The 27,954-nt window shown below is 43.6% G+C and overlaps 3 protein-coding genes across 3 annotated transcripts; 2 read left to right on the top strand and 1 right to left on the bottom strand.

Moving 5' to 3' along the window:
• The first annotated feature begins 100 nt into the window (after positions 1-100).
• LOC135400351 (quinone oxidoreductase-like protein 1) lies at positions 101-12,519 on the top strand. Its single transcript, XM_064632184.1, has 10 exons — positions 101-261; positions 1,109-1,186; positions 1,394-1,517; positions 4,224-4,292; positions 4,674-4,855; positions 6,359-6,520; positions 8,570-8,722; positions 8,923-9,028; positions 10,179-10,224; positions 11,257-12,519. The coding sequence occupies exons 1-10, from the start codon at positions 178-180 to the stop codon at positions 11,354-11,356; spliced, it is 1,104 nt and encodes a 367-aa protein (XP_064488254.1). The 5' UTR covers positions 101-177; the 3' UTR covers positions 11,357-12,519.
• A 6,503-nt stretch (positions 12,520-19,022) lies between these two features.
• On the bottom strand, positions 19,023-21,470 carry LOC135400350 (queuine tRNA-ribosyltransferase accessory subunit 2-like). Its single transcript, XM_064632183.1, has 2 exons — positions 21,325-21,470; positions 19,023-20,570 (listed from the first exon to the last, which is right to left on the bottom strand). Exon 2 carries the CDS (start codon positions 20,566-20,568, stop codon positions 19,399-19,401), a length of 1,170 nt encoding a protein of 389 aa, XP_064488253.1. The 5' UTR covers positions 20,569-20,570; positions 21,325-21,470; the 3' UTR covers positions 19,023-19,398.
• A 227-nt stretch (positions 21,471-21,697) lies between these two features.
• LOC135400349 (zinc finger C4H2 domain-containing protein-like) lies at positions 21,698-27,838 on the top strand. Its single transcript, XM_064632182.1, has 5 exons — positions 21,698-21,910; positions 21,974-22,145; positions 22,693-22,865; positions 23,900-24,089; positions 25,095-27,838. The coding sequence occupies exons 1-5, from the start codon at positions 21,858-21,860 to the stop codon at positions 25,206-25,208; spliced, it is 702 nt and encodes a 233-aa protein (XP_064488252.1). The 5' UTR covers positions 21,698-21,857; the 3' UTR covers positions 25,209-27,838.
• Positions 27,839-27,954: the final 116 nt, after the last annotated feature.

The raw sequence follows: 27,954 nt of genomic DNA, 5'->3' as shown, positions 1-27,954 counted from the left end.
CATAATCGACTAATCGATCAGTACTAATGTGCACAGAGCCAGCGGGTCAATAAAACAGTTCGAATAGAAAACGATACCACGACACGTGATAGCGCATGTTGGGCCATCCTGGCAACACTGGCGACTGGAGAGATGTAGTGGTTTCGGTTGTGTGCGTGTTGTTGTCATTCCCCACTCATGAAATCGGAAGAAGTAGTAATGAAAACATTGTACAAAGAAATCGGTGAGGGGCAGCGGCTGCATGTAGTCGTCGAAGAGCAGGTATGTTGGCCTTTCTCGTAATGTAGCCAGTAGCTACATTCTTGCATTGCTGCGGCGAGGAAGACAAATTCGGACAACCGCGACCGCCGAATGAGACGATTTTGAATTCGAAACAGTGTTTGTGAAAAATGATGCAGTGGGAGGCATGTGCTGTCGTAACATATCGCGGCGAATCACACCCGTCACACCGTGCTTGAAGCGAACCTTGACACCGGAAGCGAACATTGACAGCTTATTTGTCACCACCCCCTCTTCACCTTTACTTTCTAAGCTTGCTATCTGCTGGAAAGCATTGTACGTCCGTGGGCGCAGATAAGATTATCCTGAAACGGGAACTATTACCTTGCCAAAACTGCACGAGGAAGAGTGAGATTCTGCGCTGGTTGCACTGGTGGCAAAGGGGGGAATCGCCCCCCCCCCCCGCTAGGTTAGACATTAGTTTTCCTCCTCTCCCCTCCCCAATTACGCGCTACGACAATGAACCCCCCCCCCCCCCAAAAAAAAAGACAAATGAGGCTCCACTGGTTGGTTGTACATCTTGTTAAAAGCGTTAACACCCCCAGTGCTGCGTTTGTTTTGCCTTTTACAAAAACTGCTCATCGTGAAAAGCCAAGCAGTGGTTCGAATTTTTGTGGCAATTTTAATATTTTCTTCTAGCCTCTTTCACACAATATCAACGAATTGTTTTCAAAGTTACAAACGGGGTAAAAATGGAAAAGAGAGAGAAAAACTGAGCGACATAAGCTAACGTGAAGGCGTGGGAAAGGGTTAAGTTGTCATTTTTATGCAACACAGCCAATGTATTCAGTGTCCATCAGACGAGATTTTCTTCATTCATTGTATTCAGGCACCAATCCCAAGAGTCGAGGATGGCTGCATCTTGGTGAACGTTAAAGCCTGTGCACTCTCTGAAACGGAAGACCTGGTAATGTGAACGTCTCCATGCTTTATTAGAGGAATGTTGTATCTATGATGTGAACACCGTTTCTCATGTGTGCAGTAATTAACAGAGTAATGTTGTCAGATGAGACTTTTCGAATGATATGGAGGAAGGAAATGAGCTTTCACACTGCAACAGTCACAACAGGCATTGACATGCTTTACTAACCATACTGTTTATCTTATTTTACAGATATTACACCGGGTAAACAAGGCAAACCCGAAGAGAAATTTCCCGGTATGCTGTGAGGTGGCTGGAGTAGTCGTAGACGTTGGCCCAACAGTGAGCAGTCTTCAACCGGGAGATGAGGTGGTCGGTAAGTGACGTTGCTCTCAGAAGTGACGAGGCACATCCAAGGGCAGATCCAGGACGTTTATTTTATTTATTTTTTATTTATACATACTGGAGCTTTAAAAAGCAGGCAAAAAGCTATAGCAGGAGCACAACCTACCAGATTATAACAACAATGACATAATCGGCAACCCCTATGACGAGCCCATCTGCACGATCCGCTAGGTTGAGCTACACATCGGCCCGTGAGATTGTACATCACGATTGGACAATGGACATTTGAATTTTGAATGCGCACAAGCGGACGTACGACTACTGTAGCAGACGACAGCAACAGTTACTATGAAAACGCGTAGAATGATGATGATGATAATCAACTTTGGAATGAAAAATCTTCCGTGGGATATCCACCACTTGTACAAAAATACTAAGGTAAGCTGAAGTACAAAGTATTGTAGAAGTTGAGGAAGCAGTAACCGGGCCGATGAGTAGCGCCACCGCTAGCTTCCAAATGCGCCGCGGGGAAGGGGTGCCTGTGACATAGTCATTATAATCGAGTAGGTCGTGAGTAGGAGTAGGCGTACATTGCTGGTGAAATCACTAAGAGATAGGTAGTTCCCTAATCATACCAGGAATAGAGTTCCATTGAACAGCTGAGCGAGGAAAGAAGCTATACTTGAACACATCAACGCGTGAAGAGAGAGTGTTCAAGGGATGCGCACTACGTATTGACGAGGGCTGTGCGAAACTAAAATAGGAAGAAGACAGAATGTTGATCTCATCATGAACTGTTAGATAGAGATACTGAGTCTTTCCAGAGTTTGCCTGTTGCTAAGGGAAGCTAGATTTAAGGGGTCACGGGCGGACGATGGAGAGAAATGTCTATCGTAGCGTTTCGTGGTGAATCTAACCGTCCTTGACTGAACTGTTCCTAGTGTCTTAGCATCCCTGTCGGTGTGAAGGTCCCAAACAACTGAGACGTAATCCAGAATTGGGAGCACAAGAGTTTGGTAGGCCAAGAGCTTGGTATCTGCGTTTGAAGGTGCGCTTCAGGAGACCGAGCTTTTTGAGAACCTTAGAAGATAAAGAGCTTTAGAAGATTCATTTCTGAGGCCGCACCTGGGCACATCCACAAAGCAGGTTCCGTTTGTAAATAGTGGTGCTGCCAGACTGCAGTACCCATCGTAAAACACGTGCAAGTTCATCTGTTCCACTGGAAGGTCACGGATGCCACTTTGAGACAGTGTGGTGGCGGTGACGTGTTCTTGTTTGATTTTAGAACATTTAGAGATAGAACATTTAGAGATTTAGATAGAGCAGCCCTCCACCTCTCGTATTTGCTGTGCGCGGTCCAAGGGACGGTTAGAGTTGCCAGCTTAAAATCCCAGCTGAAAAGTTGCCAACGAGCCATGAGACAGTAGCTAGAAGTAGCCAATTTCCCTTGTATGTAGTCACTTCTGTAGTCAGTGGTGTGAAGGCATAGTATGATATGGAATGAAGGACTCTTTAACAAGTGCTAAAGACTCAGCACAAACGAAACATACGTTATGTAGTGCATGACAAAAACAGTCCTGATTTGGCGAGTCTCAAACGAATAGCACGAAGAAGCATCTATAAACGTGGCCAGAAAATAGCTAAGTCTCCATCATCCACAATACAGCGCCACGACAGCGAGAGAGTAGCTCAGCTTGGTGCACAGCAGCCAAATCTGGCAACCCTGGGGACAGTGTGTGAGAATCACAACCTACTAGATGATAACGACCGTGTCATAATCGGCAACCCCTATGAGGAGCCCGTCCGCACGATCTGCTGCGGGTGCTACTCATGAGCCAGCAAGATCTACACCATGTTTGGACAATGAAAATTTGAACGCGCAGAAGCGGACGTACGACTACCGTAGCAGACGACAGCAACAGCTCCCATGAAAACGCGTAGAATGATGATGATAATCAACTTTTGAAAAAAGCATCCCCCGTGATAGAGAGTGCCGTGCGAAACACAATTCGCAAGAAAATGCCTGGGATGTTGTCCGGAAGGGTAATTAATTCTTCTTCGTGACAATCCCCGGCTTCTCATGGTGAATTCGATGGTAGCAACCCTGGCTGAAATGTGCTTGCAGGTTTTGCCCTATGTCCCTTACAGCTTAGACTTAGCATCATGCGATTACCATTTGTTTGGGTCTCTTATAAGAGCACCTTGGAGGTAAGACGTCCCACGCAAATGAAGCCCTCCAGAAAGATGTCCTGCAGTGGTTACGGCAGCAGTGTCTAGATGCACGTGGTGAATATACTTTCATAACTGACATAGTTTTCCATTGTATTTAAAGAAATGAAAGTCTCAGTCAACCTTGAATGACCCTTGTACAATCATGCTTTTACAGAGTTGACCAATATTTTCATCTGGCTCACAAATAAACAACCTATAATCATCATAAACGACACACACATGCTAACAAACAAAAACAAAATTCCTATGCTATGCTATCCCCATGCTATACCTATCCTATGCTATCCCTGTCTTATGCCAAGAAGGTTTTTATCCCATCGACACAGCTCGTAAGAGGTATGAGGGACATAATTCTGGTGGAAGGGCATTCTAGTCCTCGACATTTTTGAAAAGAAAAAAAGAAGGAACCTTACTTTGTGGGTACCCATTGTATGACTGTGCTGGTTCTGTCCTGACAATTTTCTTTGAAGCACTTCATAAACTTCCCTTTCTTTTTATTTTATAGGGATAATTCCACTTGACTATGGCCAGTCGGGCTGCTCAGAGTATGTTGCTCTTCATGAATATGATGTCAGTAAGTGCCTTTCAGTACTCACTTCTGCCAGTTGCTGCAGCCTGGTTCATAAATGGTTTACTAGAAGACTGGCAGCACAACACTTAGCACTTAATCGTTGCCCAAAAAACAAGGTGCAGGCTGCCTTCCCCCCCACTCCCCCGACCTACCTACCCTAATGAAACTCTTATTGTTAAGTATGCTTTGAACTGTACATGACTTTTAGTGCTACCCTCTCAAATGTTCCACAAGTAATGCCTTCTGACAAGCCGTACTTGCAGTGAAACTGCTGTCCAAGTGCTTCTGTGGCAATATTCAATTTACAAATGCTCATGTAATGACATGAATATATTGCAACACTCATATGTACTAACTAGTAATTACCCATTCTCGCAATTGCAGCAATAAAGCCGCAAGGAGTCAGCTTTGTGGATGCAGCAGGCTGCGTAGGTGATGCTGTACGGGCCTACACTGGTCTCCACTATCTGGGCCGTCTAAGTAGCGGAGATACTGCTCTCATTCTGGACGGTGCCTCCTCCTTTGGAGCTTTGGCCGTTCAGCTGGCTCATCATTGGGGAGCCAAGGTAATACCATAATCCTTGGATTGACAGAAATAACGCGCACATTGTATTTATGTGCCAAGGAAAGGGTTTATTAAACATTTCGAGTGGCAGAAACTTGAAAACGGTACAGAAAGAAAGCTTTTAGCCCAAGCCATCATCCTGCTGTACACAAGTGAAAACCACACAACTGTGGGAACTGTAGCATTTCCAACATCAGCTTCTTAGGTCGTCGAGCCCTGTCAAAAATGTAAGCTGTAAGTCTGCTGCATTTTTGCTGTGTTTTGCTCCTTGTGCTGCATTTTGGCCACATTTTTGCTGCAAAGCACTGAAAACAGCGGAATACCTCACAATTCAGCAGAATTTCTTGCTGAAATTATTGTGGCAGAAATACACCTTCCTACTGTATTTCTGCACTAAAACTGCAGTACAGTAAAAATTCTGCTGCTTTCCTGATGCAGAGCAGAAAAACAGCAGAATACAGCAAATTTCCATTCACAGCAGTACATTCACAGCAGTACTAGTACATTTAGTGCCTCGTGTTTTTTGGGATGTAGTTTCAGAAAAGAAGGGGGGGGGGGGGGAATCGAGTTTTATATCTGGAGTTGTGAAACACGATATTTTAGATGAGCATGGAAAGTTGAGCAGCCCTGCTGAGGATATTTAGCATTCCGGTGCCGGTATCGGAACCTGGTACCTTGGTGAGTTCAGTTCTAGGGGGGGGGGGGGGGGGGGGGGTTCCAAGTATTACCTGAAGTGATGATGATGATGCAAACTGGCGGGCAAAAACATGTCTTACTGAGCTGAACTTTTTCAGTGCATTTTTGTCTCGTTAATATGGAAACTAATTTTTCGGACAATTCTCTTCTTTTGGATGTAATTTTTTCGAAGTAGGATGTTCCATTGTACAAAGGGAATTATGCCCTCTCCTTCACAGCTGTCCACAAGAACTATAAGAGGAAAGGGGGTTACTTGTGGACACGAAGGATCTGGAAAATCCTGTGTGACATCATGTTTGTTCCAAACACGTCCAGTGGCAATTGACCTTTGTGCAAAGAGTCTTTAGTTAAAAGTGCCTTTAGTTAAACAGTGCAGTCAGTCAGCAGCTTACAAGAACAGAGGCGGTACAGTTGTCAAGGCAACTTGTCAAGCTGTGGCCTCGACGACTTGAGCAACGCAAAGCCATCTGTTATGGCTCAGGCAGGACTACAAACAGCTCTTCAACTCTTTGAGGACAGTTGTGATAAGCACCAGGCTCTACTTGTTACCGATGTTTCGCTAAGCCGAAATCGATGTACAACCAAGTATACCACCAAGCAGTGGGGAGCTAATTCGGGAGCTTTTTATTGTTTATTTTTTTCAATAAACCTTCATTTTTTTTTTGTTATTTCCTTGGTATCCAATAAAATGGATGATTCGCATTATGGGCGATTTTGGTCGGGGACGAAAGTGTCCATATCAATGAGGCATGACTGTATTTGTGTAGCTGATAGTACTATCTACATCCATGATTAAAACTGGGTACAGGTGATAACAACATGGAGCACAGAAGATGAAAGACTGTATCTGGAAGGCCTGGGAAGTCAGGCTGAATGCCTCATACATCTTGGAGGAAACAACAACTATTCCATGGGATACAACAACAATCATGAGGAGCCCTCCAACAGTTTATTCTCCGCATGCATGCAGGTAACTAAATTATTTTGCTTTAACACTGCAACGTTCCACCTAAGGTGCTAATGTCCAAAATTGTGCAAAAATTGAAAATCAGTTTGAAGGGATGGTCACATACGTTAGAAAAAAGTGCACCTTGTATACCTGTTTATTGCTCCTTTAATATCTAAGCGCTTTTTCAGACAAAAAGATTAGCAAGGTAGGTTGCGACAGCACTTCAATCACCACAATTTTTTTTAAACCAAGCGGTTCATATGCCTATTAAAATGCACCATGCGAAGTAATTCTATCAACAGATGCACAAATATCGCAGAATTCGATTTCGAAAATCACAACCATGCGCAACGGTGGCAATGCCTGGAACGAGCCGTCGAGCCGCTCGCGTCATTTGGACGTCTGGAAAGTGGAGCCGCTGGTTGGTTTAGAGGAACGTTGTCTGCTATTTTCCACTCGAAACCCTGCCGCAGCAGTGGAAGAAGTTTCTTTTTGCTTTTTCTTTGATTTATCAGATACAGTAAAAAAACATTGGTCTACAGACACCATTCAAGGTTAGGCCGAGAGATTGCGAGGTCAACCTGTCCCCGCTCGACCTCGTTCCCTCCCGCGACCTTCCGGAGTAGGTGAATTATGAAAATAAACTTCAGGATTATGAAAATAAACTTTGAACGCTGTTCTGTCCATGTCTGTGTTTCGTATTGTGTTCGTTATCATGGCGACTGTTTGTTGTACTGTTGTTGGCGGCAATAAGTATTAACACAGTGCAGCACTAAGCGCTGCTTCAGTTCACGCTTCAAAATGATCGCTGCATCGCTATGGTCGCTAATTTGCCCGTCACTTCGACTAGCAACTTTGCTAGCCATTCAGTTAATGTCTCATTCAGCCGGAGGAGTGTTCTTGCCGATACGTTGTCAGATACAATCCAGTGAAATCTATCGCAATATGGCGTCGCCGGCACATCGCAGTATCAGGCGTTGAACATCCATTGGCTGGGTTACACACCAACATACCCAAGCAGTGTCATAAAACCACCACAATTTATGGTCAACATACCAATCATCGAGCTAAACGACACAAACACGCAAGTTTGAGTTCATCCATGCCCGGCGCCTTTTGTTTTGTCACCACATAGTGACCGACAACGCCGTTAAGTTTGCGCCTGTCGACATATCAGCGTGCACTGAAACAACACGTGACTAGCGTAAATGTTATCTGACTATAAAATGCGCAGTCGCGCGCGGGAAACTGCCAATGGCGAACTGTGACTAACCCAGACATAACATTGCAAACACCCAACTAACTAACCTAATAATAAACTAACCAACATGCCGCCCTGCTAAGCCAAATGGATGCTAAAATGTGGCTTTCGTTCGCTAACACGACTTGGACACATATCGAAAACCCGTGAATTTGAGTGGTTAAATAGTGATGTTATGTTCTTAATCACGGCATATCATCTTACGAAGCAGCATTTTCCCTGGTTTTCCTTGTTTCCAGAACATGAATCCATCCCATCCTAAAGTTGGCAATACGAGAACATGAATTTCGAGAACTGGGGTTTCACGAGCAGGAATATAGAGGTCCTTCCTTATTCATCACTTGACAGAGAGAAAGCAGGGGAAAAGAAAAAAACAGAGAGAAAGAAAGAAAAGAAAACCGGGCAGCACTGAGCCAGACAGAAGCGCGGTCGCCGCTTCCCACTTTTCATTTACGACACCAATGACGTTTTTTCCTTCTCCTCCTCATTTAACCTTGAAGAGCTAGTCGAGCGGGAGCATGCGCGGCGATGTTCAAGTGTCTTTTTATTTTCTACGAAAAATATCGCTTACAGAGAAAATTTTTGTGTTAATCATCAAGTTAAGCTACCTGCTTCCACAACGCGTTCGGAATGGAAAATTTTTTAGATGGCTTTCTGAGCAGATTCATGATTGTGATTCATGATTCATGTGTAACACAGACAGAAAATTATTGCAATTCGATATAGAGTAAGCATTCAGCAAAATACGCATTGTGCTTCTGTAACTGCTCACTAACCATCTTTCTATTTGTTTTCTTTTTCCACTGAAGGAATCTGCAGGTCTCGGAGTGGACCTGGTGGTTGACGGCGGCGTCTCTGAATTTGGCGACACCTTCGGCGATCGTTTCCTCCCCAGCAAACATGACATTATCTCCTGCTTGGCAGTGGGGGGACGGTGGGTGACTTCAAAGAGAGACCTGCAGGTGGGGTAGCAGTAGCAGCTGTGCACTCTCCCCCAACAACACTGAATATCCTCAGGACGTACGAATGATGTCCTAACGAATTCGTATGTCCGATGGACGTCACTCGGATATCCATCGGACGTTATTCATACAACCAGGGGATATTCGGTGTTTTTGGGGTCATTTGGGTGTATTGAAACTGAAATGTGTTTCCTGTGCAGCTGGACCCTCCTCACTCCCAGATGCTGTTCATGAAATGTGCTTCCGTAGGGTTTCTTTTTGAGCAAGCCTGGACATTGTCCTCCACCCAACAGGGGCGCTACTTACGTATCCTTGCTGTATTCTGTGACTAACAATTTTGCGTGAAGATTTCCAGGTATGTTGCACTTACAAAAGTAAGAAATCTTTTAGTTGGCCATTTACTGCATTTATTATCACTACAGTGCAGAGTTTTGTGAAGATGCATATTTTTTTGCATATGCGTCAAACGGTGACGTCACGTTAGTCTCAATCGTCGATGAATTTGCGTCTTCGCCTCTACCAAATGTGCCTATTTCTGTTTTGTTACGGATATCCTCACTTGAAGTAGACGTTGACATTTCAGTCAGAAACAGAAAAAAAATTTCAGAACTGAAACTGAAGACTGGAATCAACCGTTATTTTTAGCTGGAACTGAACCAGAACTGAACCGATCTAAAAACTTCGGTTACTGGTTCGGGATAGTGGTTCGGTTCAGGTTGTTGTGCAGTGAGGGGTGATGCAAGGATTCAATCGGTCTGCCAGCCTAGATTGGCGGCACGTTGCTCGGGGAAGGGATGAAAGGGGAGTCCTGTCGGTCGAAAAACGGAAATAAATGCATAAAAAAACATAACTGAAAGATCTGGTATCATTTTTAGTGGCTACCTATAATTTTGTAGCATATTGGAACCTCAAACCGGTTCTGAATCAGTTTACAGCCTCTGAACAGGTTCATCGAACTGGTATATGTGAACTCTGGAGCTGAACCGGAACGGGAAACAAACTGAAAAACGTTTCAGTTCACTGCTCTGGTATCTCTGATACTCAAAAATTGAAAGATAATCTCTTGCACCACATCTGAAGCAGAGGGTTCAGTCTCAGTGGCGCACAAATAAGCTTCCTCTTCTATGCACGCATCATGTCAGGAATAATTTTAATGAATTAATTAATTTGTTTTGTACCGTAGTACAAACTATCAGGCGCTGGAGCGCATTGCTTTGCTGTATATCTGGTGCTCGGGAGACAGTAAGTCCCAAAAACCATGCGGGTCTGAAGCGAGATAGGTACGAATAATCAAGCATGTCCTTCGAGGAATGGTTCGAATTATTGGACACAGAGTTGGCTCTAAGGGGCCGGTGCCAACCGTTTTGTTCGAAAAATTGAACACTGAATTATCGGTTGGCGACCGTACCTTCTTTATTTCAGTGGCTCTTGTGTTCTTTGACTTAACACTACTCAGACATCCTCATGGACATCATGGAGAAGGTGTCGAGCTCTGTCATAAGGTACATGTGTGTTACTAAACATTGTTCTTCCGTTTGAATGGGCCGTGGTGTGGGGACCTGTCACTTGTGAATATGATCTGCTGCTGTTAGTTCTGTTAGTTAGTGTGTTAGTTAGTCTGCCTCCGCGGCGGCAGAAGATCCAGCAGCGTGACATTGCTCCGTAAGCGGAGGAGCGAGAGGGAGGCGCACATAAGAGGAAAGGCGCCGTTGAGACACCCCATAACTCTATGAGACGCCCGTGGCATTCCTTTTTTCAAAGGCGTGTCATCATTGGCCAGTTACAGAACGACGTTATCTCGTTCGTCGTCTGCTCTTGTCATGTATTCCGTCGAACGACAGTGGAACTAAAATACCTTCACTATTTATTTTAAAGTGCCCATCAGTGGAAAATCCTACTACCTAGATAGTGCACTGTAAACATTCAAATACAACTTATAGCAATATAAGAAAAAAATCAACAATCAGGAACCAAGTGCACCTGATGCACCTAGCCATATTCAGTGACAATTTAAGTCCTAGAATTGAGACCGCCCACTCATCCGTGGAAGGCTCCTGCGATTGGCTACCAGCCTTTGCACGACGCCACCGCTTTGCAATGCAGTGCCCGCTCTCTATCTCCCCCCAGTCCCCACTTGGCCGCACCGCACTACATTTACACGCGCGGAGTGATTCTTGTGTGTGAGCAGAATCAAGTGTCTAACTTATGTTGTCACTGACTATAGACAATTCACGTTTAAACACATCATAGGGCATATGAATGCTACTATTACGGGAGGATGCGTTATAGTTACGTCGAATACGCTACAAAGGGCCAGAACTAAAATGCACAGAAGGGTAAAAAGTCAGACAAGAACGCATGTGTTTACTTGGCGCATTAAAACATTACTACGAACAAACCATGAAATGGGTGCACAAGGTAGTAAACTATAAAACTGAAAAGCTCAGATGTGTTGCATCCGGTACACATGAAACAGCTTTCCACCACGTTATGACACTGTTTCCTCCTCTCTCATTATTTTTGTGTCTGTGCAGGCCAAACATTCATCACACAGTGGCCTTTGAGGCAGTGCCTGAGGCCCTCCAACGGCTGCCGCAGGAGCGGGTGGGTAAAGTGGTCGTCACCTGGGAGTAAATACTCGTACTGAGCCATTCGTTGGGTTCAGGAAAGATGTTACAGTACAACGTGAGCATTTAACAACTGGAGTTGGACACCAGACTTTTGCTGGCTTTAAAAATGCGCTTTCGTGCTCTTTGCCAATAATTGCACACAACGTAAAAGTTTGTGAGGACAACTTCGTTGTGACACCTGCAATATTCCACAACATTGGACTTGTATGTGGTAAGATAGCGGTTAGGATTGTGAAAGTGTCAGTTACCATAAAAAGATAGCAGTGTTTGAGTGCACAAATCGAAGAAACAAACAAGTCGGATGTGATGGAAGAAATGATGCCTGAACGGTATTTCATGGATCAATATATTATGTAAAGCTAAGTCATAACTTCTAAAATGTATAACACATAGAGCCTGAAGTTTTTGGGAAATATTTTTTTCTAAATTCGGGGGGTAAAAATCGGGTAAATAAACATGTGCTCCACGTTCGTACGAATTTGGGTGAAAAAACTCCCTGTATACTAAATTCGTAGAGAAATCTGGCTCAGTTACTCAAACTAACTGTACTGGTTTGGTACCAACGGTGATGTAACTGCATTTGCTGCCAAACAAGTTAGTGTGTATTCCTACAGACATCTTAGTGAGGGCAATTTGCCGGGTAAAAATCGGGTTTCACCCTGAGGAGGTGAAACCTTCAATTCGGGGTGCAAATTTGGGGAAGAATCACGTTAAACCCTAAAACTTCAGGCTCTAATAATACAACGGGTATTCAGAAAGTAATTTCCCATTGGCTCTGAAGAAGAAAAAAAAAACATGAAAGGTTGTTTAAATGTCTTGTCTTCACTGAATTCTACCTACCGTATTCACGCGCATAATTCGCACACTTTTTCACCTAAAACAAGTAAAAAAAGTTGGTAAAAAAAGTAAAGAAAGTTTTAAAAAGTTACGATATTATTGCAAAAATTTATGTATGCGTTCATACAGGCTCCCGGGATAGCCTATGTTGACGATACCACTGCATTACACAAGCGTGAGAGAAGTACTCACCTACCTCAAACTTTTTCTGGGTGCACGTTGTATTCTGTGGTGTACAGTATATACGTGTATAGTGTATATACAGGGTGGTCCACCAACCATGATAGAAATTCATAGTAAAAAACGTAGGCCCCGGAGACACATGTGTGGTTAAGGGATTTTTTTCTGCCAATAACTTTTGCCACATATTGGTAACGTTTTTATTTCATTTCAATTGACAGAAAGTTAATTTCTTGAATTGAACTCCGAAATTTCCCAAGGAAATCTAATGTTTTCTTTGCGAAAATGGGTTCCCCGTGGTCATTTTACTCAGTATAGCACATAATCCCACTTGTAATGCAATGGCAATTGCCGAAATAAATTCGCCGAAAATCCGTGGAAATGAGCCATTGGCTCCGCCTCTTTTTTGAGGGCTCGTAGTTTGAGCGCAAAGCTGCGAAGAAAGGAGGCTACATTGACACGCCACATGAGGGGGGAAAGGGTTACAAGCTGTCGGGTGACCTCATTTTTGATAAGATAGCTCTGATTCCCGCACTCACCGCGCGTGTTTGTTCCATGGGTAAGGCTTGTAACCCTTTTCCCCCTCGTGTGGCGTGACAATGTAACCTCATTTTTTCGCAGCTTTGCGCTCAAACTACGAGCAGTCATAAAAGAGGCGGAGCCAAGGGCTCATTTCCACGGGTTTTCGGCGAATTTATTTTGGCAATTACCATTGCATTACGAGTGGGATTATGTGCTATACTGAGTAAAATGACCACGGGGAACCCATTTTCGCAAAGAAAACATTAGGTTGCCTTGGGAAATTTTGGATTTCAATTCAAGAAATTAACTTTCCATCAATTGAAATGAAATAAAAATGTTACCAATATGTGGCAAGTTATTGGCAGAAAAAAATCCCTTGACTGCATGTCTCTCCGGGGCCTACGTTTTTTTACTATGAATTTCTATCATGGTTGGTGGACCACCCTGTATAGTGTGAGTATATAAGCTCTCATAGCTGAAAGTTGTGTAGTTTCACGTCCGTTTCTTTTATGTCAGGTAGCACAGTTTGATTGTCTCTAGCTGCTTGTGGACAGTGTTGCATGCCAGTGCCACCTCTTCAGGATTTACTCTGTGAATGTCTGTTAGTCTGTGTCAAGATTTGGAGCGCAACTCTCGTCATGTGTGCTGCACTATGTTGTAGACATGGCACATAGAACTGCCTTTCACTGTTTGTTCTTGGGTTGTCGCAGATAAATACTGCACCGTCCCATAGCAATAGCAGGGGTAGAGAATGCCAAAAGAAGCTAGTATAAATGTGATGGCATCAGTAATGGCAGTTCCTGGTTGTTACATGTTCGAAATACCTCCCTGTCATGGCCAATTATATGTGCCATGTTTTTGACGTATAATATTGCTCGTTTGTAATCAGCAGCAGTGGTGCATGCCACGCCTACATGGTGATAGCTGAACACAGTCACACGGAGGGAGTTGAAATGTGTACAATGTTTATATGTATAATGTTTATATTGTATTATCATAGTATTTACATGTAGCTATGTTTTTGGGGCTATGCCCACCTGCTGCTGCAGAGCTGACATACCTCACCCCACTTAGTGATTAGTTGCACAAAAAGGGAACAGAAAACAATTTGATTCTTTCCATCGAAGAAGTCCGGCCGCGAGATTTCGGGCGTAGGATTTATTTTGGTTACCCTTGGACTAATTAATTTTATTAGTAAAAGGAATTGAACATCTATTTTGTTCATTAAACTGTTAATTTTTAATGAGCTTCACCTACACAATACTGTAATACCAAAATGTGACACGAAATTTCTTAAGCGTTGGCCCACATAAATGGTCAGAAAGACAAATTCTATGAGCATGATCAAAAGTAACGTTTCTGAGGCTGTAGTGTACTTGGTTAGCGCACTGCACCGGTAATCAATAGGTGCGTGCTTCGATTTCCTGCCACTGTTTTGCTTTTTCTGGCGACTGCCATATTTCAACAAATTCTAAGCCAACAGGTCATACACAGTGATATCCATAATCCACCTTTCAGAAACACAAAGGATGAAAACTTACTTATTGTGCATTACAGTTTATTCGTGATTATTATTGTTGGGCATTACGCATCGGCAGCAGGTATTGCAGGCTCTAAGCATTTACTGAATTATTACTGAAGGTCATAAACTATAAAACAGTATGGGGAAAAAAAGACATCCAGGATTTTAAGTGATCTTTTTGTTGTACAATATGTGTTTTGGGATTTCTTCATCTTCAGACTCCATACATTATCACTATTGGTGACTCGGTTATTTGGAGCAATATTTCGTAACCCAGAGGGTTCATGTTTACTGTCCTCTGTCTAGTCATTTAATTAGCACATTTAATCTGCATATGCTTAATCAGCAGTGCTTTTGCACGTATTTATTGTGCGCACCACAGCAGACATAAAGCCATATGCACTTCATTGAAGCTCCAGAACAGGATATTCTTTCCTCCTTAATGTCACAGATAATGTAAAACTGACAACAGTAGTGTGGTCAAGCTGTCTGCCAATACTGCTTGTAAATTGAGGTCAGAGTTGATGTGGAATGCATGGATAACAATTGTAGGGAAATGGTAATGTAGCTCTTTTGTACACACCGAGCCAGGAGAAGTTTCGACTTGGGTTTTGGATGTCTCAAAGGAATACACTCTAGTTCAGAGAAATTATAGGTCCAACTATGTCACCTGGCTCTGAATCTTCTAACTTTTACCTTTGCCAGTCCTTAAGAGCCATATCCAAAGTACTTTTCCTTGCCAAAGTAAGTCAGTTCTACAGGATCTTCATTCCATACCGATTATTTCAACATAGATCTGTTCCACCTTCAGTGACCTAGTCAGCAAAACAGGTCTCCCATCTTCAGCTGAGAAGTGATGAAAAATTGTTTCTCCATTCACCTGGGATGCTCCAATAATATGAAGATGCCATATTTCTGTTTGATTCTCAGCTAGAAGTGAAGAAAAGTTTTCTTGCTTTTTCTATACTGGCTAGAGGTCGGGTGCCCGTAAACAAGAAGAGAGAGGTCAGCACATCGTTCCATGCAGCCGTTACATTTGATTTCTGCATTTTCATCGTGCCACATAGATCAAATCTACCACAAACAGAAACTCACATCATATTGGTTCCAGTTCATTCTCTGTTCAGAATTACTACATATTAGAAAATTACTGGGCGATGTTGGGCAAGTTTTTTACGATTTAACAATACCGTGTTGAGAAGCAAGATGAGACTAGGCGATTTTTATGTGTGTGTCTCGTCCTCGTCTTGGTTCCCGCCATGGTATCGTTAAATAGAAAATTATTGTTTCGCTCCAATTTCCATACAGAGCAATCTTGTCAGTTCACTCCTTTTGAACAAAGTGTAGGAGAACAGTCTCAGTTTGAAATACTGGTGATCTTGACCTGCAGATTTTGCTTGAACCTACATTTTAATACTGTCTACAGGATTTCTTGAAAAACACTGAACCAGGTTGTGCTAACCCTCAAAGAAAAAAAATTGTATTATTAATACTTATACCACATCGTGTTGCCACTTTCTATGCTCATAAGCAGGCACACCTATTTTTTTATATTTTACGTATGTTACTACGGTACATATAACCAGTACCACCTAACATTCCAGTGATGTTTCATTTGAAACTGTTTAGCATGGAATGCCTCTACTGTGGCTTGTTCTGGGAGGCATCACCTGCACAAAAACAGTTGGAATAGTTGATAAAATAAGAAATTGTGCACAAAATGATGTGTAATACAGCATTTATAGACATATTTTTCAGTGACTTCATTAAGGAACACTTTATTTTGTACCAGAAATATGTTGCGAAAATAAGCTGCACCTGTCGCAGTTATGACCAGCAGCATGTGCCACCTGCTTTACACTGTATGAACTATTTTTGATTAAATATGAAGTAGCATTATATAACTGACTCCTTGTATATCTGACCAAGGCTTTTCAACATCACTGCATGTATGAAGTCATGACAGAGCACACCCACTGTGGCACCTGCAGTGGGCATCATACACCATGCACGCATTTCATGGTGACATCTAGAATGTAATATATTCCCCTGGAATGTACGTACACACTGAAACTTTTCTCTTGGACACCTGAGGCACACTCCACAACAGCAAAAGTGTGTGCATTTGAATCTCATCCCACGTACAGCCTTACTGTAGAAAGGTGTTATGTAAAATGTACGAGGAGTGCACCATATTGATTTACAGTTTTTTACATTTATTTACGTGAATGCACCATATTGATTTACACTTTATTTTTGTTGCACATATCAGCCACCTAGAAATTTGCTGACATGTCCCCTTTTGTCAGTGTGGCAGCCCTGCCTTGCCGAAACCCCTTTTTGGAAGTGTTGAACTCGTGCCTGAGCAGCTGCTCCCCGAGCATCAGTAACTGCAAAGTCACATCTTTGCAGGGCTGGCAAATAACACATAACCGGCACGACCGTTTGTTGTTCATGCTGTCTGTCATTTCAAGGGAGATACCTGCAGTGCTTTGCCGGTATTTTACCACAAAAGGCGTTTCACGGAGAAGTTCACGCAAATCTCTGAGCGCGTCGAAGGAATCTGAAAAACCCAAAAGGAACAAGCGGTATGATGTTCTGAGATAGAAACCCAGAAGCATGGAACGATAAGGACGACGCAAGACAATTCCACCCCTTGAGGGATTTTTGGCATAGCATAAGTACAGGTTTTTGCAAATAAATGTTGGTGTATTTGAGGAATTCTTCCACGATGGCCTCACTTTTCCTTGTCTCTAAGATCCGAATCCAAGATGTACAGGTCCTGACAAAATTTTACAGAACACCTGAGTGGCGTATATTGTCCTCGGAGTGAGATACCCTTGTAGCAAACGGGAGCAGATAGACCTACAGACAGGCGACTGGGTATTCCATGCACGTCTCAGTAGTTGTTTCCACTTCCGTTCGTCACTAAAGTGTCGCTCCGATCAAGAAATACATCTCTCTGGTGTTCCATAAGGTTTTGTCGGGATCTGTACTACCTTTTCAGTGCCCTCTCCCATCTCTCATGCAGCAGAATTTTTGTGCACGCTGCTGAAGGAACTCTTTTACTCTCGATATGCTCTTCAATCACCCCCGTCGTGTTCTCTTTCTATGTCCTCTCGCCCAATCCTCTTCTCCTTCTCTCACTCACTAAGCAAGTATTTTTCATGGCAAAAACGTGGCAGACCTAGCTACTGATGATGGTAACGCCCAACTGAAAGAGCACCGAGGTGCCTCCCCATTGTGTTTTTTGGTTGTGGCTGCGGCGCGCTCTGAAACAAATAAAACGAATTCCTGCGAAAGAATGATGAGGGCAGGCAATCTGCAGCACGCACAGTAGGCCTCTGTTTCGTACAGATTTTAAAAAAATCCATCACCCTTGGAAGTAGTGTATTGAAGGAGGACTGGTCATCGTGACGTCACCTATTCATTCATTCACCTGCAAGGGCCGATCATATGACTCATGCCAAGGCCAGAAGTTTTAGGCATTTGCCTACAAATGCCTAATGCGACATTTTCGGGGTATCCTGCCTTTTTATCAAGTCTATTGGATTGTAGTCATTTTAGAAGTTTTTTAAATGCCAAAACAGATTTTTTAGGGGTGTAAGCGCAAGTGTGGATTTCAGGCTCGTGCAGAGTGCTGCATTTTGCGTTTCATTTCTGCGCCTTTTGTTCCTTTTTTGTGTTTGGTTTCCCTCTGTACCTTGGTTTGCTAGAAGGGGTTCATCTACATTTGATCAAAAGATTTGGCATCATCTGGGCCTTTCAAGGTCTTCAAGAGCGGAAAACTAAAAGTATTATTCGATGTTGTGTGGCTCCAGGCTGCCTCAGCATTGGTGTTCCAGACATCAAAGCTCGTACAGTCGTGTAGCCTTCAAATGGGCAAGTTTTCCTGGATGGAGCATTTCAAAGCACAAAAAAAAAACAAAGAGCGTATATGATATTAACTTGCCTATATTTGCATTTTATCGCTTATTTCAGTATTTTTGAGGGCCTAAATGCCTGCCTATTTCCATAGTTTTCAGTGACTAAATTTCCGAGCCCTACCCATGACGTACACCGGTGCAGCTCAAGCAGGGACTTGGACATCACAAGCCTGCCAAGGCTGCTTCCCCTGTGTTTTCATTAATTTTATTACACAATGACAATATAATGCACAAAGAAAATATTTTGCATGGTGTCTACTTATGGAGAGCTTGACGAGTGAAACAGGGATATGAATCATGTTAGATGCCACCTCACTGCCCTTTTAAATGACCAACTGCGCATGGCAAATGGTTAAAAAATTGTAAATCAATATGTTGCATCTCATGTGTATCCAGTACAGTGCTGGACAAAAGTTTACGGAACACGCTCCGGTGCATCCCTTCCTCGGAGTGACACTCCTGCAGCGAATGGTACAGTACGGACTTGCAAACAGGTGACTGAGTTACCTAGGCACATGTCTGTAAGTCCGTACGGACGCATTAGCTGCTAGTACTCTGAGGAATGTGCCAGAATGTGTGCCAGAACGTGTTCCGTAAACTTTTGTACAGCACTGTACAAGTCTTTGCATAGTTCCTCAGCAGACAACTAACTTGTCTCGTGCTGCAGAGGGTTCATCACCAGGTATCTTTTACTGTATTTTATTTGTGTACCGTGTTTATGTGCGTAATTTGGACGTCTGCATCAACGTATACCCCTTGACTGGCCCTCGCACCGTTTTTCTTGTTCCTACCCTTGCATCCCCACATGTATGTTGGCTGACTGTCAACCTGGCTGCCTTGAAGGTGTTAACGCTGCTTCAGAAGCTTTCTAAGACCTGCCTTGACAACTGCTCACGTGTTGCCTTCCACTCCAACATCTGCTAGATAGCCGTACATACATTGCTCCTGCATATTCGACTTCTAAGGGGATAATTTTTGGAGAGGACGTGTCCGAATAATGCCAGTAAGGCCTTCTCCTGGTTCACCGGTAATAGTGCTGAATCCACCCTTTTACTGTGATCAGTGAGACAGTGCGAGATCTTCCTCATTCAAGAAAGACCGTATAGCACCGAAAAATTCCAGGAAGTGGTGCAGATTGTGGAGGCTTAAAAGCACCGGTCCCAGCAGCTCTCCCGTTTTCGAGAGGTGATTTATGTAAGCTCTGGTGAAAGTCCTGCATGTATAGCACGCACACCCTTCTAGCAGTGGCACAAACTGGTCCCTGTAGGAATCTTCGTTCAAACAAATTTCAAGCTTCTCGTCCGGTAAGCAACAGCCCCCCCGCAACATCGCTCGTAACTGCTCCCGGTCAAAGCCGAAGGTCAAGGCAGAGCCCCGCTCTGTAGCGGCATTTGCGAACGACGAGTCGAAGACGTCCACACCGGCTGCGACGGCCCTGAAGATAAATTCTGGTCTGTACGCGCCAAGCAGCACCTTCAACTTGTCCCGCGGAAGTGACGACAGTGTTTCCTTCAGCAAGTCCTGCACTTCATCGAACTGCGGACTATTCGCTCCTCCGAGGTGCAGGCCTTCTATGACAAATCCTTCCACGGATCGCTTCGCAGTTTCCAGTGCCGAATGCCTGCGCGCCTCAACGCACCACCCTCCCTGCACTGCACCTAGAATTGACGTCCCTTTCAGCTCGGCGCTCTGAGCCCTCGCTGCGACGCACTCGTCAAGAAGGGCGAGCGAGCGGTCGACCGAACGCCAGATCCGTTTCTTGGGAGCGTCTCTCGGAGTATCTGCATCGTTCAGTGACACGTATACGCTCGGCACAAACGCTTCCATGATACGCGTGAAACTGGAAGCGTTCAGATGAATGCGTCCCCCTCGATCCCACACAGAGACGCCAGCCTTGTCGTTGTAGCCCGAAGGGGTCTTCACCATGGGATCTTGGACGCAGACGAAGCTGGGATACCCTCGGAGGCCAGTGAACGCGGCGAGTCCTTTGCCCTGTGCCTTGACGGAGCTTGTGAAATCAGTCATTGGAGGGAGAGGAAACAAGGCAGGTAGTGGATGGTCAGCAAGGTACTTCAGAGTGTCACGAGTCAGATGGGGGACACTCCCAGACTGAGTGTACAGGAGGCACAGTGGAGTGTCTAATGGCGAGTGCTGCATTCCATGGAGATTGGTGATTTGAGCCAGTCGACCACCCATGTCTTGGCATGTCTTCAGGATGGTGAAGTGCATTCCTTAAACAGCACATTATTTTTATTAGGGCATTCAACAAATTAATGTTTGGGTGTTGTGTTTCTTATACGAGTATAATACATTATGCAAGTATGTTGGCTGCCCTTTGGTTGACACCACAATCGGTTTTCGGGGGTCGAGGCACACTGCTAAAGCTGTACTAAACTAGTCATAAACTAACTGAAACTAGTAATATTTTAGGATAGTTTTGCGCAGCTTTGGCTAGTTTGCCTTGCTCTCACAAATCCCATTTCTACAGTCACTAGCTTTGGTTAGTTTACAATATTTTTGGTCGGTTTAGTGCAGACTTGACAGTTTGCCTTGCCCCCAACTTCGACAGTGAGGTGAAGCTGAACTTGCGGAATGGTGACGCCAACCACGCTGTCTGCGCAGCTCCCCAGTTTCCCTCCTAGCTCCCAATTTCCAGTGGAGCGACATTTTTGGTCCCTCTCTCAAATAAAGGGCAACAGCTCAACGTGAGGAGCAGACAGCTGTCGTAAAGTATTGTCAGATGAGGTTTCGGATATTTCATATCGACCGAACGAACGGCTGTCGATGACACAAACCCGTCCGTTGGCACAAGCCTCGTCTACTAAAATTTGTGTAGAGAGGCGAAGTTCGGATAAAAACACGACATCGTACAACTTGTGAAACACGTGTGCAACACAAAACGAGGAGGTACACGTACTCCTCACTTGTTTGGCTACCAAATGCTACTACTTTATTTGTTAGACATTAACAACATGACATACTCACTTAGATGTGACCTATCTTCAATGTCGTGATATGTTTCTGTAATTTCTTAGATGACAAACACCTCTAACACAAGCTAAAATAACTCTCATTCAAACTCGAAATAAGAAGAAAATAAGAAAATGAATGCAGCGCGATGACAATGCCACTTCGTCTGCATCCAAGGCTGCATCACTCATGGAGGAAGGAATCACTGGTTCTCGGGTTCTAGAATAGAATGTGGTGTTCCACAATCATACAAATAAAACAATAATAATAAAAGAAAACACAATTATTCCGTTTCTATACGTGAAAGAGGGTAAAGATTACGAAACTGCACATCTGGCTCTTCCAGCCAGCTCAGCATCCTGATACCTGATACCACATCAGATTCGAAATCCAATGTCATCCAATCCAAAATTCCCTCGCTCGCTCTCGCCACTCGCATCCATTTGTGTAAATATTTGTGTGTTGAATGTATACACGCCTGATCCTTTTGTCGAGGGTGTGTTTAAGGGCTCGGAATCAGTGCTGCCCTAGAAAATTCAAGACAAAGCATGGCTGATGAAGTTGTAATCATGGGGAAGTTAGAATGCTTGAAAGAAATAAGGTGAATACTGCTCTGCGCTTCCTTGACTGAATATCGATTGGAGAGAATGTTCTTAAATTCCAGGGGACGAACAGTGCAGATGGAAAAACTGAAGTCTCGCCTACGCACAGAAGTAGAATCAACCGAGAACGAAGAGCGTTGTCTGCAAGAGTACAGACACGAGATGGAACTACTCTTGCAGGAGAAAATGGCTCACGTCGAAGAACTGCGACAAATCCACGCAGATATCAATGTGGTGAGTGCGCTTTATCCATCACGGTTACCAGCCTCTTCTTTTTTATTTTTTTATTTTATTTTAATGTTGATCCAACGTTGTGGATGCTGATCTCCTCTCTGTAGAAACGGATCATTGTTGGAAACACTTGGTTGCAGGTGGAACACATGCACATGTTATATTAATTAGATTTTGCGACTATACTAGCTAGTGCGGTTCATAAACAGCGCAGATTAATGCGTATGATGGTGCCAATCTCTGAAGTCAAGTTAATGATAAGCTGTGCTGTGGCCAGCACCACGTCAGCATATGGAATCATCATTGACACAACCGCATTGGCTGTGGAAACTAGCACAGAACGTCAATCTTAAAATAGCCTGGAAATATTGAGTGATTGGTAATTGATATGTGTTCGTCATTGCCATTACATTAGCATTGCACATTAGAAGTCCTGCATGAGTGTGTGTGTCATATTCCGTAATTATTCTATTGTAGTTTGTTGCTGTTTGTTTTAACCAATAAACAGACAGTCATTAATAGGAATTAAGTGTATCTCTGTATCTTACAGATGGAGACTGTGATAAAGCAGTCAGAGGAAGAACGAAACCGTCACCTTGATGGAGCAAAGCAGCTTCATCATGAATACAAACCAGTGAAGGAGCTTGTAGATCGACTCAGGCTTGAGATCGGCCTTCCCAAGCTGCCTGAACTGCACGAAGAAGATCGCACTTTCAAGCCAGAGTCAGTAAACTCTGCATTTATTCCACCTTTCATGTTCTCATTGTACTGTTATTGCACTACTGTAGCTCAAAGAGTTGCACCACAAAGTTGTGCACCAGCACCAAGGACATTTCTAAAATAGGGGTTGCATGCCTATTGTTCACAGTGATTTTTATATGATATTTAAAATCGATAACACACATCTTTGTGTGGGGACAAAGACAGAGGACAAACACAAAAGATTACGGTGACAACTGCACTGAACTGCACAACTAAAGAATTTCATTTCATGCAACAGTGCACATATATGCACTGCAAAATACCCTTTCCCAAGCTCTCCTTGTGTCAAACTTCCTGTTTACGGCTATCAGTCCCTTTCGTTATCTTATATTTTTGCCACTGTTTACTGATTCCACTATCACCTGCTTTTCTGATTTTGTAGGCCTCCCCAAAAATAAGATTTCCTTCTTTCTTACACTTGGACAAAAGCTCCTACACATGCCAACAAATAGTCCCCCAGCATGCTATACAGGGTGTTTGCTCGAACGTGTCCAGAAATTTTATTTAAAGCGAGCGATAAAAGAGAAACGAGCGCTACTTTTCAGCTACTTGACTAAGAAACAGGTGCTACCAGTGAAGCAGTACCTGTTTCTTACTCAAGTAGCAGAAAAGTACCACTTGCTTTTCTTTTATCGGTCGCTTTAAATATAATTTCTGGACATGTTAGGGCAAACACCCTGTATATGTTCGAAGTAGTAGACAAATGTTCTTTTAGCCAGGTATTAATGCAGCTTGACAACAGCTCGACATAAACTTCACCACACTTAAGTGATATACAGGGTGTTTGCTCTAACGTGTCCAGAAATTATATTTAAAGCGGAGGCAGCGCTGATCTTTAAAATCCGTTTGGTTAATACGTGAGCACTTTTCGGACAAAAAAATTAACCAGGTAGACCGTTCGGCTGATGCTGAACACAATGGTGTCGGTTTCATAGATGGGTTGCAAACGTCCCTTTAATAATGGAAGTTGAAGATGCTGTTATTCATCTATGCAGGTTTTTTGAGAAGCAGAAAACGGAATGGCAGCACACACACAGCGGTGGAGGTGGAGGAGAAGTGCCCGAAGCGGCCCTGCCCCCGTCCCTTGCCTTAGCAGTGCAGCAGCTGGGGCCCGCTGGACGGAGCAAGGCCCTTGCCGAGCGTCCTCAGCCCTCTGCTTTCAGGCAGCAGCCACCCCCCATGAAGGTCTCTGTCTATATCTATTTTTTGTTTTACTTCTTGAGGTGAAACCTGGTCATAAACGCAGAAAAAGGCTGCAGTGACGTTCTTAGTGACTTGAACTTGAACTTTAACGCCATTCCGGACTGCGGACATTGGTGGTGCTGAGTAGAGATAATGGCGGAGGGTGTTTTGATAATCTATTTACAGTTAGAGGGGTGACCCTCGTTATGAAAGCAGTGTTCAAGTTAAAGGGGCAATAAACAGGTATGCAAGGTGCACTTTTTTGTAATGCAGTGTGATTTGTTTCCTAGAGTGACGTTTAGCAAAAATTTTTGTCGCAAAAAAGTAAATAATGGCTCCAAACCAACCGAATATTCACTGCACTCTTTCGCGCTCATGCCCCGCCCTGCGATGCCCTAGCGACAATAGCGACACGTCATTTTGACGTCGCGCACCATCAACCATTCAAAATGCGGGGCGCCTATACACCGGTTTTGTTTTAATATCGGGTAGTGAGGTCAATTCTAAACATATTTACACTTGTCAAACCCAAGGTAGCCAGATCAAATGCTACCAGAAGCCCACAATATTCCATTTCATGTGCGCACTATGTTTTCAGCGCTGTATTCAGCTGCTCCGCGAGGTCACAGCGGTGTTCTCACAACCGGTTCTCCCCGCACGCTGCTGTTTGTGTCAACGAAGCCCGTCATTGGCTAGGAGTCCGAAATCTCCCCCATCTCCAGTGACTGGAATGCAGCTTTGCTACACGTGCGAGACGTGTGACGTAGGTGCTCTCCGGGTAGGAAGGAGAGACTTACGCGGATTATGCTCTTTGAATGGCATTGTTTCATGGTAAAGGCGCTCGCTAGAAGTAAATGAATTTCATAATTGGATATCGTGAGCCACGTTCTTTCGTAGAGCATAATAACTGGAGAATATTCCTGGAGCTCTTTAGTGCCCCTTTAACTTTGACGCGAACCGTGCAGAGCACTTCCTCAGTTTTACTGACAAGTACGTGTTTCCTTCCAGGCATGCTTGTCTTGCCATCAGCAGATCCATCGCAATGCCCCCATCTGTCCCCTCTGCAAGGCAAAGAGTCGTTCGAGGAATCCGAAAAAGCCGAAACGCAAGCTCGAAGACTGAAGTATCATCAGGTGTATTGCGTATGTTTAAGTGCAAAAGGGACATTAAGGTACAAAAATTTCACGTAGCGTAATGAAAGATTACGTTGATGCCGCATGCGGCGTTGATGAAGATGCGGAATGAAAGGGCGTAAGTTGCAGATTGTCTCAACCATAAGTCACGAGCTGCACAACGGGCGTCCTTTGGTGGTGTTGCCACAGGTAACAGAATCTTTCATTCCACGCCGAGAAATTTTTGCGCTTTAGTGCCCCTTTAATCTTCACGTTGTACCGTATTTTCATTTTGTACAGCTTTTCCTACTTCTAAGGAAATGCCATTTCATAATGTAGCTGAAAGTTGATGCTGTCATAATCCAGCACGTGCTGCACATAATAATGCAAGTTTGGAACGCATTCTCCACAGAGCAATGCATGTTGTAACAGTGACATGTTTGGTGAACAGTTGTTTAGTCCCCTGTTTTGGTTGTGTGCTACTCCAGCAAGTTCTTATCATGTAAGCATGTAGATTGCTTTTCAGAGTTCACTGCTCCTCTCATCCTGCTATGTTGCATCACATATGTAATGTCCAAAAATGTTAGTGTATGGTGTTGCCTCATGTCTATTACAATTGTCATTCCTTGACAGTTCTTTCATGTGGCCAAGCAGTTTTTATGGCAACCCGCCACACGTAGAGTATCTCTGTTCGGTAATCACACGTAGCAGAGGGTGACAAGACATCGTAATTCTTGATAATGTCACACAGATACGAGTGAGCGTCATAACGCACATCATGTTGTGTTGTTTGAGAAACATGTTTTGGAAATTCTTTTCACTGGAACGTATAGTCATGCCTTGATAATATAACGATGAAAAAATGGCTAGGAAGCAAGTGAGCTGGTGTGTTTTACATTATGCATTGATAATATAATATGTATCCCCTCTAGAGTCAACAATACCGTTCTGATATCTGTGGTGAATTAACTGTTTTCTAACCACATAACTCTTGGCTATGTTGAAAAAGCCTCCGATCATGAGCTGTGTTACATCAGTCAATATTGAAAGTAGAATAACTAAATTAAGTATACTAAGGCCCGGTTTAACCACCGCTGGTTAATTTTGAACTGGGATTAAGGGCTGCTAAAACTTTAAGCTAGCACTCAATTCTTCTTTACAAACCTTAGTTGTTGATATGATGCTTTAGTGAAGCAGAGTTAAGTGTTAAATTCAAGTTAAGGGACTGTTGATCTCGTTGGTGAAACCGGGCCAAAGAGCTGCAGGTTTTAGCTCCATGAAATCACTATAATTTGGTGCAAAGGTGAACCAATGTTTGTCAATCAACCTCGTCCCACTTGTCTATCGGTTTTGTAAATTACTTGGCCTAAGAACCTTAAGCGACTAAGTTACCTAAGTGAATGCGAAAAGGAATAGGTATCAAAATAGGCGATAAGCGACAATTAAGGGAACAAAACGAATAAGTGACAAGATGCAGACAGAGAAGGCCCCTTTCTTGCTAAGTTGCATTGCATGTTGCATTAGGATGGATGTGGCTGGTGCAATAGTACATTGTCCTTGGTGGATATGTTTGCAGTGTGCCTACCTACCGACCTTGAGGTTGTGGGTTCAGACCCTGCCGAGGGCGCTGGGAACTTGGTGGCCAGCTGCTTAACCAGTTGCTGATACACACTGCTAAGTAGTACGAAAAAGATTTTGGTGCACATCAACGCATACCAACCGCTGTGGCGTCGCTCATGATCATAATTGTCTTACGGCTTAAAACCACAAATTATCACAATTATGTTCGGCAGGAGCTTTACTATTAAGATCGAATCTACTATTTTGTGAAAGTCCCAGTAATACAGCAATTCTTTGTCACTATTCCTCAGCGCTAGTTCATTATATTGGATGTTCACCGACTTGCCTATTTTGTTACTTTGATTTTAAAAAATAAGCAAACTGCAAAAAGTGCTGGACAAAAGTTTATGGAACATGCTCCGGCGCATCTCTTCCTCGTAACATGCTAGCAGCGAATGGTACCATACGGACTTAGACATGTGCGTAGGTAACCCAGTTACCTGTTCGCAGGTGCGTAGGGTGCCATTCGCTGCCAGCGTGTCGCTCTCGGGAAGGAATGCACCGGAGCGTATTCCATGAACTTTTGTCCAGCACTGTACAGTGACATTATCGCACCGATCTCTAGTTATGGTGATTTGTGTGCATGGTTGAAATGTTGTGTATTGTCACTGTGTCTACTTGTTATCTGATCTTATTATTATCAGAGACTGTACCAAAGAAGGTTGATGTGTTGCATTCTTAAAATGCGTGTTCTATAGCATTCCACTTTATTTCCACGCATTTCGTAATTTATCCGCAGCTTGGCAACTTTGACACAGTTTGCATTTTGAGGTGTTGTGCCATTTGACATATAGCAAGCTAAAATATACATTCTTGTGGAAATTTGGCTGAATATACTAGACTGGTGTTTTTCACCCCCTAAAATTGGGGCATAAAACGATGCTTTCCCAGGCTTGACCCTAAAACACGGGGTCATAAACCTACTGTTCCTAGGAAATAGACGTTGGTCCTTATTTGTGATACAGCAATTTCCGTTTTTACATTGTAGAAAAGGCAGAATAAAGTGTTTTGTGCCTCAAATGCTTTGATTGTGGAATTCCCCGAGGTAACCCAACAGGGAATGTGTAGGGACTCTGCACCGATATCCCTGCACAGGCTCAGGTGACACATACCGTAAATAATATACGAAAGGTTTA

Source organism: Ornithodoros turicata, chromosome 7, assembly GCF_037126465.1.
Source record: "Ornithodoros turicata isolate Travis chromosome 7, ASM3712646v1, whole genome shotgun sequence".
In the NCBI taxonomy this organism is placed as follows: Eukaryota; Metazoa; Arthropoda; class Arachnida; order Ixodida; family Argasidae; genus Ornithodoros; species Ornithodoros turicata.
Note: the sequence above shows the minus strand (reverse complement) of the source record. Positions and strands in the feature narration are given on the sequence as shown.